The sequence below is a fragment of the Penicillium subrubescens genome (assembly GCF_028828155.1).
Source record: "Penicillium subrubescens strain IBT 31985 chromosome Unknown utg000001l_segment0_segment0, whole genome shotgun sequence".
NCBI classification, from domain to species: Eukaryota; Fungi; Ascomycota; class Eurotiomycetes; order Eurotiales; family Aspergillaceae; genus Penicillium; species Penicillium subrubescens.
Genome location: NW_026643151.1, coordinates 1,222,234 through 1,238,483, shown reverse-complemented (window position 1 = coordinate 1,238,483; position 16,250 = coordinate 1,222,234). Strand labels below are relative to the sequence as shown.

At 49.8% G+C, this 16,250-nt stretch overlaps 7 protein-coding genes across 7 annotated transcripts; 3 read left to right on the top strand and 4 right to left on the bottom strand.

The window, feature by feature from the left end:
• Positions 1 to 3,631: 3,631 nt before the first annotated feature.
• Positions 3,632 to 4,650, top strand: N7473_000362 (MYB DNA-binding domain protein; the record flags this gene model as incomplete). Its single annotated transcript, XM_057146302.1, has 2 exons — positions 3,632 to 4,116; positions 4,227 to 4,650. The coding sequence occupies 2 exons, from the start codon at positions 3,632 to 3,634 to the stop codon at positions 4,648 to 4,650; spliced, it is 909 nt and encodes a 302-aa protein (XP_057014188.1).
• Positions 4,651 to 5,087: 437 nt separating this feature from the next.
• N7473_000361 (tRNA (carboxymethyluridine(34)-5-O)-methyltransferase) lies at positions 5,088 to 6,142 on the bottom strand (the record flags this gene model as incomplete). The annotated part of the gene is made up of 3 exons (XM_057146301.1): positions 5,088 to 5,565; positions 5,839 to 5,963; positions 6,053 to 6,142. 3 exons carry the CDS (start codon positions 6,140 to 6,142, stop codon positions 5,088 to 5,090), a joined length of 693 nt encoding a protein of 230 aa, XP_057014187.1.
• Positions 6,143 to 7,122: 980 nt separating this feature from the next.
• On the top strand, positions 7,123 to 8,341 carry N7473_000360 (tubulin-folding cofactor B; the record flags this gene model as incomplete). The annotated part of the gene is made up of 3 exons (XM_057146300.1): positions 7,123 to 7,398; positions 7,689 to 7,908; positions 8,001 to 8,341. 3 exons carry the CDS (start codon positions 7,123 to 7,125, stop codon positions 8,339 to 8,341), a joined length of 837 nt encoding a protein of 278 aa, XP_057014186.1.
• A 569-nt stretch (positions 8,342 to 8,910) lies between these two features.
• N7473_000359 (Cupin domain protein) lies at positions 8,911 to 10,969 on the bottom strand (the record flags this gene model as incomplete). The annotated part of the gene is made up of 5 exons (XM_057146299.1): positions 8,911 to 9,113; positions 9,178 to 9,426; positions 9,482 to 10,600; positions 10,677 to 10,834; positions 10,908 to 10,969. 5 exons carry the CDS (start codon positions 10,967 to 10,969, stop codon positions 8,911 to 8,913), a joined length of 1,791 nt encoding a protein of 596 aa, XP_057014185.1.
• Positions 10,970 to 11,234: 265 nt separating this feature from the next.
• Positions 11,235 to 12,269, top strand: N7473_000358 (ribonuclease H2 catalytic subunit RNH201; the record flags this gene model as incomplete). The annotated part of the gene is made up of 1 exon (XM_057146298.1): positions 11,235 to 12,269. One exon carries the CDS (start codon positions 11,235 to 11,237, stop codon positions 12,267 to 12,269), a length of 1,035 nt encoding a protein of 344 aa, XP_057014184.1.
• Positions 12,270 to 12,488: 219 nt separating this feature from the next.
• Positions 12,489 to 13,832, bottom strand: N7473_000357 (peroxisomal membrane protein PEX16; the record flags this gene model as incomplete). The annotated part of the gene is made up of 4 exons (XM_057146297.1): positions 12,489 to 12,612; positions 12,670 to 13,510; positions 13,579 to 13,614; positions 13,679 to 13,832. 4 exons carry the CDS (start codon positions 13,830 to 13,832, stop codon positions 12,489 to 12,491), a joined length of 1,155 nt encoding a protein of 384 aa, XP_057014183.1.
• A 380-nt stretch (positions 13,833 to 14,212) lies between these two features.
• On the bottom strand, positions 14,213 to 16,192 carry N7473_000356 (SAE2 C-terminal domain-containing protein; the record flags this gene model as incomplete). Its single annotated transcript, XM_057146296.1, has 1 exon — positions 14,213 to 16,192. The coding sequence occupies one exon, from the start codon at positions 16,190 to 16,192 to the stop codon at positions 14,213 to 14,215; it is 1,980 nt and encodes a 659-aa protein (XP_057014182.1).
• Positions 16,193 to 16,250: the final 58 nt, after the last annotated feature.

Genomic DNA, 16,250 nt, shown 5'->3' with positions numbered 1-16,250 from the left:
AAGATGGGTAGGGCGAGATTGTGATTCGGACTGGGAGTGGTGGAACGGTTAATAAGGTAGTTGGAGGAGAAGAATGATTGTTAGTTATAGTAACTTGGGATTTAAATCGTTATTATTGCTGGATAGTGTAGAATTCTAATTGATAAGTACAGTAGAGATGAATAGAGAAGAGTGGAAAGTTCCTAAAGAAGTATCTATGGAACTGAACACATGGCCAAGTCAGTGTCAGTCAGTCGGGTTCCCGGGACCCAAGGGGAAATGGATCCACTATGGAGGCGAAATGAAAAGAAATTGAAAAAAAGGGAAGAATTGCCAGAATTTACAGTAATAGTCAAGAAATTGAAGAACCTCAAATGATGTACTACTAAACCTCCCAGCTCAAGAGCTACGCTACCTATATTACCTATCATAATCATGCACAGTACTTTCTTAAACAGCCAACTAAACCAGCCAAGGCAGACTGGTGCAGCACTCAGACCAGGGTAGACGGGGGTGCAGGCCTGGAGGGGTGGAGGGGGCAAGGGACCAAGGCGCAAGCGCAAGCCCTAAGCAACAAGAAAAATCCCCGAGTGGTTGCACGGGGATGTGAGGCTGCAAACTGTTCGGAAGCGATGCGCTCGAAAGAGGCAACGCAAAAGCCAAAAGTCCACACCTTCAGCCTAGGGTGGGACAGAGGCGAACACGGACATACCCAGGTCCCGGGCCCAATCCACTGAGATTGGATTAGATACCTGCATGAAAGATGGAAGTACTAGCTGACTAGGTACTACTGTATGTACTGTAGCTAGTAGCTAAGTAGGTACTTGGTAGAGAATAACCCCTCTTTCCTGCTAATGTATAACTAATTTTTATTGGGGATAGACTGGTTAGAGCTTTGTGATGGGATCCTTGTCTCTGTGAGTATTATAGGTTCAAGCCTTCAAGATCGAGTGGCGATGGAGAAGAGGAACGTGTCGAGGTGGCTGATAGTTAGGTAGTTAGGAATGTAGTTATGAATGATTATGATATCTACATTATTCATGCCACAGGATGTAGTAGTAGAGAATCAAAAAACTTTCTCCAATAATATAATATACATCCCACATAATCATCACCGGTTTCCCTCTAACCCCTCGTGATGGTCGGTGGAGTCAGTTTCTTGGCTTTCGGGACCAGCAGCACGACACCAAAAGCCGTTGAGCTGCGATCGGCCCCCTCCCGACAAGTGCTGCCTTTTTTCTTTTCTTCTTCTGCCACTTTGCTATTCTTAGTTTAGTTTGGTACTTTATTGGAAATATCTAAATGACCTTGAAGAATAATACCTCATTCTCCTCCTCTACAGTCTCAAGTATTGTTCTTTATTGTTTCCTCTCTCTCTTACTCTCAAGGGTGGCACCCCTGGTTTAGTTTTAGTTGCAACGGCATGGCATTAGGGCGGGATTAGCGTCTGGGCCGGAGCAGCCCGTTACCAACGTTTGTGACTGGTCCGTGCTGTGCCTTTAAAGTGTCCCGTAACCCGTTACGCATCCCTCAATCTCATTTCAGGATGAATGCGGGGCCCGGCTGAGGAAGGGAGGGGGGAACCATGTTCATCGGGGGGAGTCGGTTTTGGAAGAGGGTCTGTTACTCTGTTTGGTTCTCTCTCTCTCTTGGGCTCCTACTATTTCTAGGCTTTTCTTGGGGGTTAGGGCCTCTCTCTTCTTTTTGTTGTTGATTTTGGCCCCTCTTTCCTGAACTTGGTTAGTCGATGCTTGTCGATAGGTCGAATTATTGTTATTATTGTTAGTTCTCGGTTCTTGCTTGTCTTTGTTACTACTACAGTTATGTGCTAATATACTGTAGTCGAACTACGAAGCACTCAGTAAATGAGGATCTATCTCATCTCAAGATTAATCTCGGAGCCGTTCTTCTTCAGACGGAGTGCCCCGACTCCACAACCCGTGTTGGTGGGAAACTTGGAGGGGGAAATGAAGGGCGAAAGCAATCAAGCAATGACCGCCACAGACGGGATTGCAATCAAGATGTGATGTGATTGTATAGTAGTATACGCAGTGAAAAAGATAGTACAGTAGTAGAGTAATAGGTGTAATACTTATTACTACATCGGGACTGTAGAGGGCACAGAGAAAGAGAGGGCAAAGCCGACAGACCAAACGTGGTTTGACCGCTTCACGCCAGCAATCTTTAATTAAAAGCGACAGCGGTGAGTGGATCGGAGATATTACTGTTCTTTAGGGCAGAGCTAGAGCCAGAGCAGAGCAGGGGTATGGAGACTACAGTAGGGTTATATTAATGGTCAACTGTGGTTTCCAGGGAAAGAGACTCCATAGAGTTTTTTTAGGATTATTTATTTATTTATTATTTTTATTTTACTGGATTTTTCCTGATGAAGGAATTAAAATTACTACGGAGGCAGAGGAGGGGGAATAATACTTCGACTAAGTATTATTCAACATACAAACATGATTTCATGATTTCATGCTTTAATCATCCCATAATTTCTGATTTAATTAAGTTCAAATGATTGCTCTGCCTGTCTACCCTAGACTCCACTATTCTCTCTCTCTTTCTTCCTCTCTCTCGCTGTCTCTGTTATTCTTCTTCGATCGCTTCTTGTCCCCGTATCAATTTATCATCTTCGATACGATACTACTAAATCAACTTGGAGTAACTTTGACTGGGACTCACAGACCACAAAAAGTAGTCTATTATATTTCCTTTATGTCCGTCATTGTCCTTATTTGATTCTATTATTTTTACCCCATTTCCCGACCTTATTTTCTCTTTTCCCTTGGGATCGGGACCCAAAAGTGGATTGGGACTCCGTCGTGGTCTAAGACTCTAAGGCTCTCTGGTGGTTCCCACTTTGCTTGTCAACGTCGATCGTTTGGGTTTCATCTTGTTGGTTCTGGACCTTCTTCTCTCCTGTAGAAACACTCGTCTCTATCCCACTCTTCTTTCTACTTTCCTCTTTCCTCTTCCTCTCTTACTTACCACCATCACCACCTCTTCCTCCTTTTGTTCTACCTTCATCTACGACTTCCTTCCTGTCCTTTCCATTCTCTCCCCTCCTCTTTTCCTCCCCTCTTCTTTGCCTTTCGGTGTACTTTGTGACCCCATTTCCACGGTACTCGCTGTACCTGTACCGCGCTTTCTGCCACGCCCTCACGCTCTACTCTGGACGTCACCATTCGTTGCACGAGACCCAGTCCTTTTGAGTTTCTGTTGTGAAGAACCCCCGAATACACAGTTGATCCGGCTTTTTGAATAGCTGCTGGTTGATCAACTGGAGAGTAAAAAAAGAGGACGAAAACAAAGAAGGCAATACTACTACAACGACTATCATCCACCGACCTGGGTCATCCGGAACGAACTGTTGATTGTTGAGTGTCGTCATCCAAAGACTGACCCTAAGATCGCAAGCTTTGGGTTCCATCGTCGACTATTATACTACGACACTATCGCTCCTTCCTTTTCTCCCCATTCTGTCCTTTTCTTTCTCTCTTCCTTCCCTTTCAACCTCAACTCTCTCCCCTCCCCTCTCCCCTTCTCTACCCCCTCCTCCAGCTGGATCTTCTCATTTCTGGAAGGGGGCCAAGTCCTGCCTATCTACTCTCCATCCCGAAAAGACCCGCCAGTTTCCATCGCGCATATGATTGCGTTACAAAATCGGCCTATCTTGCCGCCCGCCAAAGTGGATATCTCACTACTACTCAAGCCCCAAGATGAGGAAGAAGCCCCGGGGATTCATCCCACGCCTCTCTATCCCCCTCGGACGGGCTTCTCAATCCCTCCACCAGTCCCCGCGGCGCCAATCTTGACAACCGCTCCACCAATCTTGACAGGCCCGCCGGCTGTGGCTCCATCATTGATCAAATCCGCTCCAGGTCTTCCGGCAAAGCGTCTACAACCAGCTCATACCGCCGAGTCACCCGCTAAAAAGCAATCTAAGTGGTCGCCCGAGGAGGATGCGCTGATCATCGAGCTGCGGGGCAGTGGGATGAAGTGGGAGGATATCAGCAAACGGTTGCCAGGTCGCAGTGCGATCAGTTGTCGTCTTCACTATCAGAATTATCTGGAACGTCGCAGTGAGTGGGATGAAGATAAGAAGAACAAATTGGCTCGATTATATGAACGGTAAGCCATGAACCCTCGACCGTCTGGGGAGTGTGGATCATAGGATATAAATCACAACCCGGTGGTCGGATGTCCGGAGGAACCATCTCAAAACTAACAGCAACGAGTAGGTTCAAAGCAGAGATGTGGTCCAAGGTCGCCGAAGAAATGGCTATCCCATGGCGGGCCGCAGAGGCCATGCACTGGCAATTGGGAGAGCAAGAGATGGCTCGCCGCGCAGGCGTGGTACCTTTCTCACTATCAAGCACCGCCATCGATCCACCTACCACTCGAACCCGTCGTGCCAGTACCTCTCTAGCTCGTCCTCGAAAGAGCTCTACCTCACGCGCTATCCCAGGCCATTTGCCCGGCCTTCCACCACAATTACCCTCCCTCGAAGAGTTGACAGCCGGTGTCCCCGCGTACGCACCACCTGCCCCGCCTCCGCCACGAGAATTCTATGGCCTTGGACGGCCTCCCGATATGGGAATTCCCCCGCCGGGTCTGATGGGCCCGGGCCCGCATATGGGGATGCCTCCGCGAACTTTGCCCTAAGACGAGATGATGATCACGCCCATACGGCCATTTTTCTTTTTATTTTTTCCTTTGGTTTCTGTTTTTGTCCGCCCTTGGATACGAATTGCATAGCGCCGGTTGGAGGTATACCGTGATTTGTTGGGAGGTCGTGAAATGTATAGAGAATTTGCGTGTCCACCTCCCATGCGCCCATCTTTCTGTTGCGAGAATTTTTCTTTTCCTTTTTTTCTTTTGGTAAAAGAGAGAAGGGAACGACGAGAAAGAATTGCCCTCTTTCTTGGTCGATTTGGGTTGGAAAGGATATATGGAGAGAGGGAATCTCTTGTTTTGGAAACAACGATAGTCGACTCGACCTCCTCCCTCTCCAACTTCCACACATTCCTCACGTTTCGCGCAGGTGACAATGGACTTGTTCTTCAAGGGCTGGCTCCCGAAGTGAACCGTTCCCCATGCCATCATGAATCGTGCTTGTGCGTTGCAATCGCCCACCAATTATCTTTCTCATACCCGGACTCCACCACCACTCCTCCCGCCTGCTCAATATCACGCTCCAACTCCCCGCTCTCATACAGATGATAGTACCGGTGGAACGTCTGATCCTCTTCGCCAGAGCCAGGCTTAGCCCTGCGCACCCACGGCACCATGAGATCCTGCGAGTCTCCCTTATCCCAGCCACGACGACTGTTCTTCTGCTCGAGTGCCCATGCATAGATCAGGATTCGCCCGCCTGGTTGCGTGTCTGAGCCGCGTCTGATGGTCCGCAGAATCTCGGCGATGGCTTCGATTCGCCGCGCTGGGGTGGACATGTGGTGGACTACGGCGATGCAGACGGCAAAGTCGAAGTGCGCATCCCGGTGCGGGAGGTGGAGGATATCGGCCACCACTGCTGAATGGGGTTGATGCTGGACCGCTATCTTGGCCAGGTTTTCGGATCTAGGCACTTGTGTTAGTCATGGGATGCAGATTCCAGAGGTTCTTCCCTTCCCATGGAAGTGGATTGGATTGTGTGTGTGGATGAGAAAGATGAGGAGCATTCCAGTGATGTGAAGTGAGAAACTTTACTATAAAAAACAAACAAAAAAAAGACAATACATAAGAACCATATATACGAATTTACGAATTCCCTCGTATAACCTTGGAAACAAAAACAAAGAGTAACCAACGCGTAAACAAACTGTAGGAGTTATAAGTGTGAAATGTACGTACCGATCAGAAGCTACTATGAACACATCCCGGTTCACCTGGAGATTCTTGCCATTGCCACAACCAACATCCAGTCCAACAGAACCCGGTGTTAAGCCCTGGAGGAATTTCTCAACAATTGGCCACGGCTAGTAAGTAAAAAGCAGTAATAGACTCGTTAGCTTCTGTTTTTGTCTAAGCTAGTTAGCCAGCGGGGAAGTGTTTTCAGTCAACTCACCTTGTACCGGGTAGCTGAAAAATGTCCCGCAATCTGCTGATACACCTCATGCACATTCTGCTCCTCGTATACTTCGGCTTGATCTGCCATGATTGGGAGTTGCTGTAAATGGTGTTGACTGTATTCAGTAGTGTATTTGGGCACTGGAATATGGAGTATCAAGTTGGTTTCTTTCTGGTTGATGGCGGAAGGCAAGCGAGGGATCACGTGGTTCGGGGATTTTTCTTGCCCCGCGGAGGGGGGAACAGATATATTATAACTATCGTATTTACTATTGTCGAGAGTTTATATACTTGGAATCTATCAGGTTAAACTAGGGAAATACTTTCTTGAAATATATAGTTCTCTCTAATCTTCTCAATGAAATCCAATTACATCATCTGTTCTAACTTCTCTCCCTACATCCCCGGTCCTTGTTCCCTCTGTATGTAGTACCAATGTGAAGAGATCTAAAATCTAGAAATTTCATTCCACATCTCTCCCAGGATATCCCAGTACAATTGCAGCACATATATTCCAGATCTAGATCTGTCCGACCCTGCTGCAGATTGCCAGAAGGTAATTTTAGCTTGTTAACGCGTTTCTTTCTTTCCTCTTCGATGGATCCAACTGCTGGCTGACTAAGCGCACCTATTTTGGATACCCAGCGAGTGGTGTTCAGCAGTCCATCACTCGCTTCACTTTGCCTGAGTAAGTATACTGCTGCTTTGCTTGTAAACGAGGGTGTTTTGCACGGTGGGTGTCCTACGTGTGCTTTGATGGTGGGAAAGATATCACACAGAGTCCCGGGGCCATGCGTGGAGTTTGATATGCCAATATCAAATGTTGGACTGATGCTCTCGAGCTTCAATGCCTGGCCTCAAGCATGTGACACATTGCCTTTACATATAATCTCTCCCTTTCTGATTACTCTGGCCTTCTCTTGTTGTGTCTCTGAAACACCCCGCTAACAAACCACCCAGGAATATCTCTGGCGCTACAAAGCCCGAACTCCCCCTGAGCGAGTAACATTACCTTGCTTTGCCTCGCATCAGCATCTTCTCAACATAACTCTCACTCTCACCATCAAAATGGCTTTCCAGCCAACTCCACAAGATGTCTCCGTCATCATCACCTCGACCGCCGCGGCGCGCTCCGCAGACTCAGAGCCTAGATTCTTGACCGAGCGCCGTATCACGCCTACCTGGACGATCGAGCAGGTCAAGAGTAAACTCGAGACTATGACCGGTGTTCCGCCGGGTAGTCAGCGTCTGCGTGTTAAGGTTCCTGGTCGACCGGATCAGTGGGCTGATAATGATGCCCAGCTTATTGGGGATTATGGGATTGTTAAGGGGTCTGAGATTGAGGTAGGTCTTTTCCTTCTCTTTTTTTGTTTTGTTTAGTGTTTGGTTTTTGGTTGGTTTCTGGTGGGATATCTTGTGGTTGCTGGGAAAGGGTGGTTATCTCAGTGCTGGACACAAGCGTGACAGTGCTTTTGATATGCAGGGGTCTTGTTTCGGGACCCCCAGGTTGAATTGGCTACTTGGTGGTCATTGCCTGAACTGATTTCGCTATAAGAAACTACATATTCCACACCATCAAGATGAAGCTTTGTTTCAGCAGTTTTTATCATGAACCCTACTAATCAAACCACCAGGTCCACGACTCCCGCCCACCAGCCATGCGTCCAAACTTCACCGACCTCTCCTCAGTCGACAAGTACGAAATGAACCCAGAAACCTACGAAACCCTCTCCGACTCCGTCCTAGCCTGGAAAAGAAACCAGAAACTAGGCCGTTTCGATCCTAACGCGCTCTCCCCCGAGGAATCACTGCGTAAGCAGGTCGAGAAGGATCAGGCTGAGCTTGCTAGTCGAGGTATGGCCATATTTACTCAACTCCAAATTCCTTCTCCCTTCTCCCTTCTTCGATAAGTGTAGTTGTTGAATATATCTAATGATTCATAAAAGGTATCGCCATCAACAAAAGAGCCATCATCCTCCCATCAACCCCACCACATATCCGCCGCGGAACAATCCGCTTCGTTGGCCCCGTGCCAACAATCCCGACTACCGGTCCTGGCCGCGAACTTGAGGCGAATGGTCCGCTTCCCGTAGAACTCCAGCCTATTTGGGTTGGTATTGAGTTGGATGAGCCCACTGGGAAGAACGATGGTAGTGTTGGTGGTCGTCGTTACTTTGAGTGTCTGGAGAAGTGTGGTGCTTTTGTGAAACCTGAGAAGGTTGAGGTGGGCGATTTTCCTCCTTTGAGTTTGGATGATGAGTTGGATGAGTTGATGGAGGAGATCTGAGGGGGTGTGGGGTATAGATCTGGGAATGTTTAGGATTGTGTCTAAATTTATCTTTTTGGTGGACTGGACTTCGCTGCTAGTAGGGAAATCGCCAGAGGAGCTTTGTGTATTGAGTTAGGAGGGGTTAAGAATCAACACCTTTCCGGATTCTTCGGTGGAACTTGCAGCTTGTCAACTTCAATATGATCACCTTCCAGGTGCGGTATGACATCGACAACCATTAAAATCGAACAAGAACCATCATCAAGGCGGACAGTTATCAAAGTTGGCTCGCAATAGCATACATCACGTAACTACTCACTACACAAGCACAAGTCAACCTACGGAGAGGGATAGCAGATTTACGAAACAGAAACATCACTCTTTCTTTCCATCACTGATTATCAAAATCAAATTTAAAAAATCTGCAGGAAACGCCGACAACCTGGAATCCCTAGTAAAGAATACAACCCGCTAGAAGAGAAAAGACAAGATAGAAAGGATATCATAGCACATTCACCAGCTCCAGCTGGACACACGAGACTCGAAACAACAGCAGAGTAAAAAACAGACTATCAAAGTCAAAGCATTCATTTGGCCTTTTGCTTGCCCTTGGGCCGACCCCGAGGCTTTGCGGCTGGGGGTTCGGATGGACCGCTTTCAGCTTCGAACTCGCTTTGTACCGCATTCTCTGTTGTTGGCACGGGGACTTCACTCCCTTCTGGAAGACAGCATTGGGTGAAGAATAGTCGGGCATCTTTGTCATGGGAGTTTTGGAAACTGTAGTAGTTGCCTGCCAGAAGAGAAGAAGTGTTAGTAGATGGATAGTAGTTTGTGTGATCATGGAGTAAACTCACCTCGTGGAATTTGGAACACGGAGCCCTTGCCAGCGCTAAATTGAACACCACAGATATCGACTTGGACTCGGCCATAGCAGACATAGAACACCATGTGCATTCTCTTTGAATTCTTGGGCTTCTTGACACCATCCGGTGGAAGCTCAACAACACCGGAGCCGATGAATGAAGAACTGAGGAGTTTTGCGAATTTGAATGACGCGCCTTTGACTTCTCTTGTCTCGAAACCAGATGGTGCGTACGCGATGTCTGCAGGAATTTGTTAGCAACGAAAGAATTCCCAGCACCATACGCGATATCATACCTATTACTTCCTCCTCGGCTGTGCTGGTTTGTGCCACAGGGTCCCATTTGGAAACGTAGCCATGCAGAACACCAGTTTCCTTCTCCCAAAGATCCGCATCATCGTCAATCTCATCCTCATCCGAGGACTCATCCTTTTGCTTCTTTGACTTGCCCTTGCGGCTACGCTTCCCCTTCTTCGGCCTTTCCGGTTCAAGCTCCTCAGTGCGAATGACCTCTTTGATTTTCGAGAGAGGGAACCGTTCTCCCTCAGCAGCCTCTTCATCACCATACACACACCGCTCGTTGCGCCAGTACGCTAGAGGACGGACAGACACTCGTCCTGAGCGGGTGTGGGTCGTCTCGCTGCTGGTGGGATCTTCGCGCTTGAGAATATATAGACTGCGACCCTTCAATGGGCCAGTACGCTGGGCATAGTTTTCGACCACTCGTTTCAATTCCGGATCCAAGGGCTCCCGTAGAGCCTGTGAGGCCGTGGCTGTGGTCTTTGGTTTCTTGGCTGGTCTAGCCTCAACGGGCTCTTCATTGTCTGCAGTTTGCTGGGACTTCGGTGCGCGGCCTCGTTTCCCGGTCGGCTTAGCAGCAGGCTTGGTCGCCTTTGTTGTATTTGCCGCAGGTCCCTTTTTCGGCTGTTTCGAACTCGATGCGGTCGTCTTTGTTTGGCGCGGGGCCGCTGGTGCTGGAGACGCCTCCTCTTCTTGTCCATTCACATCTGCAGGTTCCTCCGGCATCACGGTCTCGTCGCCCTCATCGTATCCGTCACTGAAATCATCCCGCCCGGCAGCAAAGGAATCCACATTTTCGTCGCCTTCGCCATCTCCGTCAGAAAAGTCGGCCGCTTCTGTGGCTACTAGTCGTGCTTTTCCATTCTGTCGCGCAGCATTCTTGTTCGTCACACCTGCATTCACCGAGCGATTGGTCAAGGGAGTTGGGTCTCCTCGCGCAGAGGACAGACGTCTGCCATCCGACGGACTAGACGCCACAAGATCTTCCCTATCGTCCGGGGAAGATCGCAAGACAGGGGATCTTCGAGGGGCTTTCGCAGGGGATCGAGATGCCGCAAAGGTATTGCGCGCGTTATTTGAAGCGCTGAGAAAATCCATAGGTCCCGGCGCATTATCTGATCACGTAGAAGAATGACACTGTCAGTCATCAATTGGTATTAAACCGGCGCGCATAGCCAGTAGGAAGCTTACCGTCTTCAATAGACATCTCAGAGCTGGCAGTGTCGTCGTCTGCATGGGAGAACCCATTCAGTCTCGCCGGCGATTTCTCAGGAGACGAGAATAGACCGTCTACTTCCTCCATTCCATACTCGTCGCGCTCTCTTTCCTCCATCGTGAGACCCGTCCGTCTAAGCGCATCATTTGCGTCAGCATACAGCAACCCTTTCATGCAAGCGCTAGCAACCACGAGGCGCGACTTACCTTCCTTGAGTTCCGACATTGGAGAAGTCGAGATCGCGGGGCTTCGTGGAACCACGCGCCATTTTGAACAGAGGTTAAGCGACCAGAACTGAACAAAGTAGTGTGTTCTGTAGTAATTTTGCAAGGAACAAAAGATAAAAAAGTCCGTAAATCAGCGCGGGTGGAGGAGAGGGGAAAGATGGAATGATGCGGTGGAATTTGGGGGAGAAACGCGCGCCCGCCGCTAAGCCCGAATGGTCGACGCGTCGACATACTTTTGGGACGCTCTTCAATGGGATTATCCTCTAAACTCACACTCTCATTTCATTTGTGCATTGCTCAATCAATATGGGCAAGGGCACCGTTATCGATGCATCTGATGACGCCATGTCCTTTATTCCCCCCAGTATAGATCATGCTCGTCTACTCTCGGGAGATTCCTACGCCTACTACACGCCCTGCCCGGCCGGAATTACACCTTACGACAAGTCCTCCACAACTCCACAGACAACAGAGCCTACACCATGTGTGCTGGGTGTTGACGAGGCCGGTCGCGGTCCAGTCTTGGGCCCCATGGTCTACGGCGCGTTCTATCTCCCTCTTGAGCTACACCATTCCCTCCTGGCGCAAGAGCACAGCTTCGACGACAGCAAAGTCCTCACACCTGCCGTGCGCGCCAATTTGATGCGCTTGATCAATACCCCCGGCGAGAACCTATACGAGTCCTGTGGATATGCAATTAAGGTTCTTTCCGCGCGTGATATCGGTTCAGGCATGATGAAACCAGGCACTGCAGTGTATAATCTCAATGCGCAAGCCATGGATGCGACAATCGAGATTATTCGCGGCGTCCTACAAGACCATGCTGTCAATGTACAGGAGATATATATCGATACAATTGGCAATCCTGCTACATACCAGGCCAAACTCGAGAAGATCTTCCCGTCGATTAAAATCACCGTGGCGAAGAAGGCGGATTCTTTGTATCCGTGTGTGAGTGCTGCCAGTGTGGCTGCTAAAGTGACGCGTGATGTCGCTTTGGAAGTCTTGTACGAGTCTGTGCTCAAGGCGCAACAGCTCGACGACGCCTCCATGGCCCCCGAGGGTTGGGGTAGTGGCTACCCTTCGGATTCCAAGTGTGTCGGCTGGCTCCGACGGAATATGGATCCTGTATTTGGTTGGGGTAGCGAGTGTCGCTTCAGCTGGGGTACTGCGAAGGAGATGCTCGAGCAGAAGGGCGGAGCACGAGTAGATTGGCCTGCGGATGACGACGAGGGGAATGGCATGCTGAGTGACTTCCTTCTAGCGTCTGGGCCTGGGAAAAGCTCGAGCAAGGACGGGTTAAGAGACTGGTTTGGACAACGACAAGCAGAGATTATATGATGCGATGCATTGGGTTGGCATGGGATTAAAGGCGTGATGAAGCTAATATATAACAATGATGATACCCTATCAGGCATATCCAAGGCAATACAATACGATCTGAACAAAAGGAAAGACGTCCAATCACGCCAAGTGTCGTTGGAATCAAGTCATGTAGTGGTGTAGTAAAAAGCTGGGTATCATGAGGAGAAAGTGAAAGGATAGTCCGGGCATGAGAAATCACAGGGTGGCAGTCGAGAAGTAGTAGTTGTCCCAAAGATACTCGTAGTCCTCGACAACACTGCCCACCATATCCAAAAGCGGCTTGCCCTTCATCTTGCCGGTCATACTGTGCAACCATGATCTGTAATTCGTTAGCTTTCTGGCAACTAGCGGTGACACTTTGCTTCTGAATACGCACTTTGTGATGTTCTCGTAGAAGGCACCTCGCAACAACCACCAGCCCATAGACCATCCACGCTTCCTCAGTTCCTCTCGCTCGAGTCCAGTCAAGCCACGGAGACCACCCGCAACTCGCTCCCGGAAGTCGCGCTTGGCAAGCTGTCGGCAACCATATTCCATACCGAAGCCAATCAACCATGGCCGCCAGCTGCGCCGGTCTCCACTCCATCGCTGCATAGCCAGTGCATAGACCACTGGTCGCAGGATGTACAGGACCTCTGCCAACTGTCCCTGTCCAGTGACGCGGTGCAGCAGGGTCTTGGGTGGCTTGATATCATCCGCAGTAAGAACCTTGGAGATAAGGTAGTTCGACACGTCGTTGACGTCTGGGAGGGAGGGCAGGGATAGACCCGTGCGAGGCATAGTCCAGCTGATGTCTGTAGAACGCTCGCTGGTGGGAGTCTCCATGCCGTTCCAGTCACTCTGCTCCTCCTCTCCCTGTGTCGTCCGAGGGTCCACCTCCCGCTCCGGCAACGGAGGACTGACCAACGGTCTCGAGTTGGTCAATCGAAGTAAGAGCAGGCGGCAGATCGCCTTGGCGAACTCAAGGAAGACGACGACACGCCATCGGGTCTTCTGCCCACGTCGCCGCGCCGTCATCTCCCAGAGAAGCTCTGTGTATTGGAGCATCTGCAGCGCGACGGCAACTCGATGGTAGAGCGAGGACCGCGAGGTCCAGTATTTAGTGTATCGGGCATGGGGGGTAGGTGGTGGTCGAGGGACCGTGGAAGGCAGTCGAGAAATGACTCGCGACACAAGGGAATCATGGTAAAGCGATAGAAGTTGGACTCCGGAATGCACTGCATGAGATGTTTAGATGACATGCGCCCCTCTTCGCCATAGGGGCACCTGGGTATCACCGACTTACCACATTCTGAAGGGATTTCTGATTCGCGATACCTTCCTACATGATGAAGAAAGACATGTTAGCAATAGACCGCGTGAAAAGGACCCGAAATCTATCCTACCTGGGATGATATAGGTCAATGACCTCAGCGCGGACTCGACCGAGCCAACTGAGCTGGAGTTCTTGGCGACAAAATCCTCGTAGAGTGACAGCCACTTGGATGGCTGTAGCACCACCGGAGGGATGGGATTCTGGATGTTGCGAACGGTCTCCATGGTCCTGCACGATGCGACCGGTTCAATGCGGAGTGTTCGCAAAGTCCGGGGGAGAAGGTTGGCGGAAGTAAGGGAGGTCACGAGGCACTGCCAAGCCCTCGGGGGCCGAGGTTGCTTGCGGCCGACGGAGGACTCCGTAGATAGACTCGGTAGTCCTGAGCTTAACTTGATAAACAACAATGTTGATTCTCTTTGCTTTGTGTTTTTTCATGATATGATGTTACAATTTACCCTGCAACTCCTTGTTCACTGCATTTCCTCTACCTGTTAGCCTATATCGTTTTCATAGTTCTTTCGATTCACATTAAGTTACTTTTCATGTGCTTCGCACGATTCCGTTCACATTCGTTCATATCTCCATATCACATAGTACATAACAATCACTCATCAGCCCAAGTCCAAAGCCCTCCAGGTCGCATAGCCTCTCGATATCGCTCCTCGACCTTCTCCCGCTCCATCCTCCTCGCATCTTCGCGATCTTTCTCAATTTCTTGCGTAGACGGCATCTCAGTTCGCCAGAATCCAGGTGGACTCCGAGCTCGTTGGTGAGTATGTCGATGCCTTCCATATTGATTGGCAAGGGCTCGTGCTCGAGCTTCCACAAGTAGATTCTTGCGGTCCTTGTCATTCAACCCATCAAGCAAATGTTGGTCCTCACCAACGTACTCTTCGAGAATCCGCTGGTCTTCCTCCTTCTGCTCGGCGGAGATGGTGGTACCTTGCACTGCCATGCGAGCCATGGCGCGAAATCGATCTCCACAGCAGCCGGGGCGTGTACAGCCGGACATGCATTTTCGGTCATCCTTCTTACGGACAACTGTGTCGTATGCGTAGTCGAGGCCTTGATTTCTGGTGGGATTGATTTTGAAATGATCGAGGTTTAGACGGTGGAGAGGTCGGGATCGGTATGGTTCTTCTTCCGGTACCCCCTCTGGGCCTATTTGAGATGGCTGTTCGACTGGCTCTGGTCGTGCATGGGGAGATGCAGACTTGGTGGTCATGCTCTTTTGACGTATGTCGAAATTCCCACCTTCGTCCTGAACGCGGGTCAAAACGTTTCTAGGAGAACGAAGGGGCGATTTAGATGGCAATGATCCTTCTAGAAGACCTTGCAAACGATTCCGAACGGCGCTAGGGAACTCATTCCGGACGGCCGCCGCACTCTTTGCGCGCTTCTTTCGGGACTGATCCTGGTCATCACCACAATCACCATCTTCTGCCATGAGAAGGGCTTGGATAGTTGAAGACTTCGGCTTTTGCAACTCGGGTTGTTTCCCCCAAGATCTAATTGATCGTAAATTCCCATCAACTGGCTGGAGCACATTTTGATGCTGAATTTCGCGATCTGTAATGGCATTTCGCGTGCCGGGGGCTGATTCCTCGCCTCCATCTTCCCAGTGGACCTCTCGGTGAGCATGCCTTTTCGTAGGTGTCGGCACAGTACCACCGATCTCATCTAAATCTTGGGTGCTGGGGAAATTCGGACCGGATCCAAGAGTTACTCCATGGTGCATTGGACTTGATGACATTGTCTCGGCCTTGACAAGTACCGGTCTCTCGGGGGCACCAAGTCTCGGCTCTTGAGCAGAGGGAAGGACCCGCTTTCGCTTTTTCGTCTGGATGTTGGGCAGAGGGGGCAGTACGTCTGAATTGGACTCCGACGAGAGAACATCACTAGTGGCGGTGTTCTGGGTAGCTGTACTCATAAGCTGATTGGGGGCAGCTATTTGTTGGCTGCATTCTTCGGTTTTGATGTAAGGGTTTGCATCCGTTCGACTTTCCACATTCGGGGCAGGTGTGCCAGTATTGGAGACCAGTCCTGAGACTTGAGTATTGTCCGACACCCTCTGGAATGTCACTGGACCCTTGTCCAGAAGGATCGTGAACGAGTCCTTGTTCAATTGTTTGTCCCAAAGCTGCAACTTCTTCTTGTGCTGAAGCAGTTTTGATTTGAGACCACCCCAGCTCCGGCTAAATGCTTGCAGATCGGTATAGAGCGTCGTGTATTTGTCTTCGAGGATATCACGTAATTGATCTGCCTCAAGTAGATCGGTCCTCCAAATGTTCTTGGGTGCGAATTCTCTCTCCAGGTTGCTTATTCCAGTCGGCAATTCGACATCTTTTGGATCCGCATTGTAAGTACTTAGCTCATTTCGCAGCGCAGACACTTCACGCTGAAGCTCTTCGACCTTTTGCTCGGCGGCCTGCTGAGCCTGGAGAGCATTTGATACGTTCCGTTCGGCTTCGTGAATACGTGCATCTCGAGCAGCCAGTTCAGTCTCAAGCTCTTTATGGGCATTTCTAAAGGATACCTCACATGCCTCTACAAGAGAGGTATGCAAGTCCTTTAGAGCCTCCATCGAGTTTCGTGGAGAAGAAGACAAATTAATCCGTAAAACGCGACTCGAGTAGCACGCG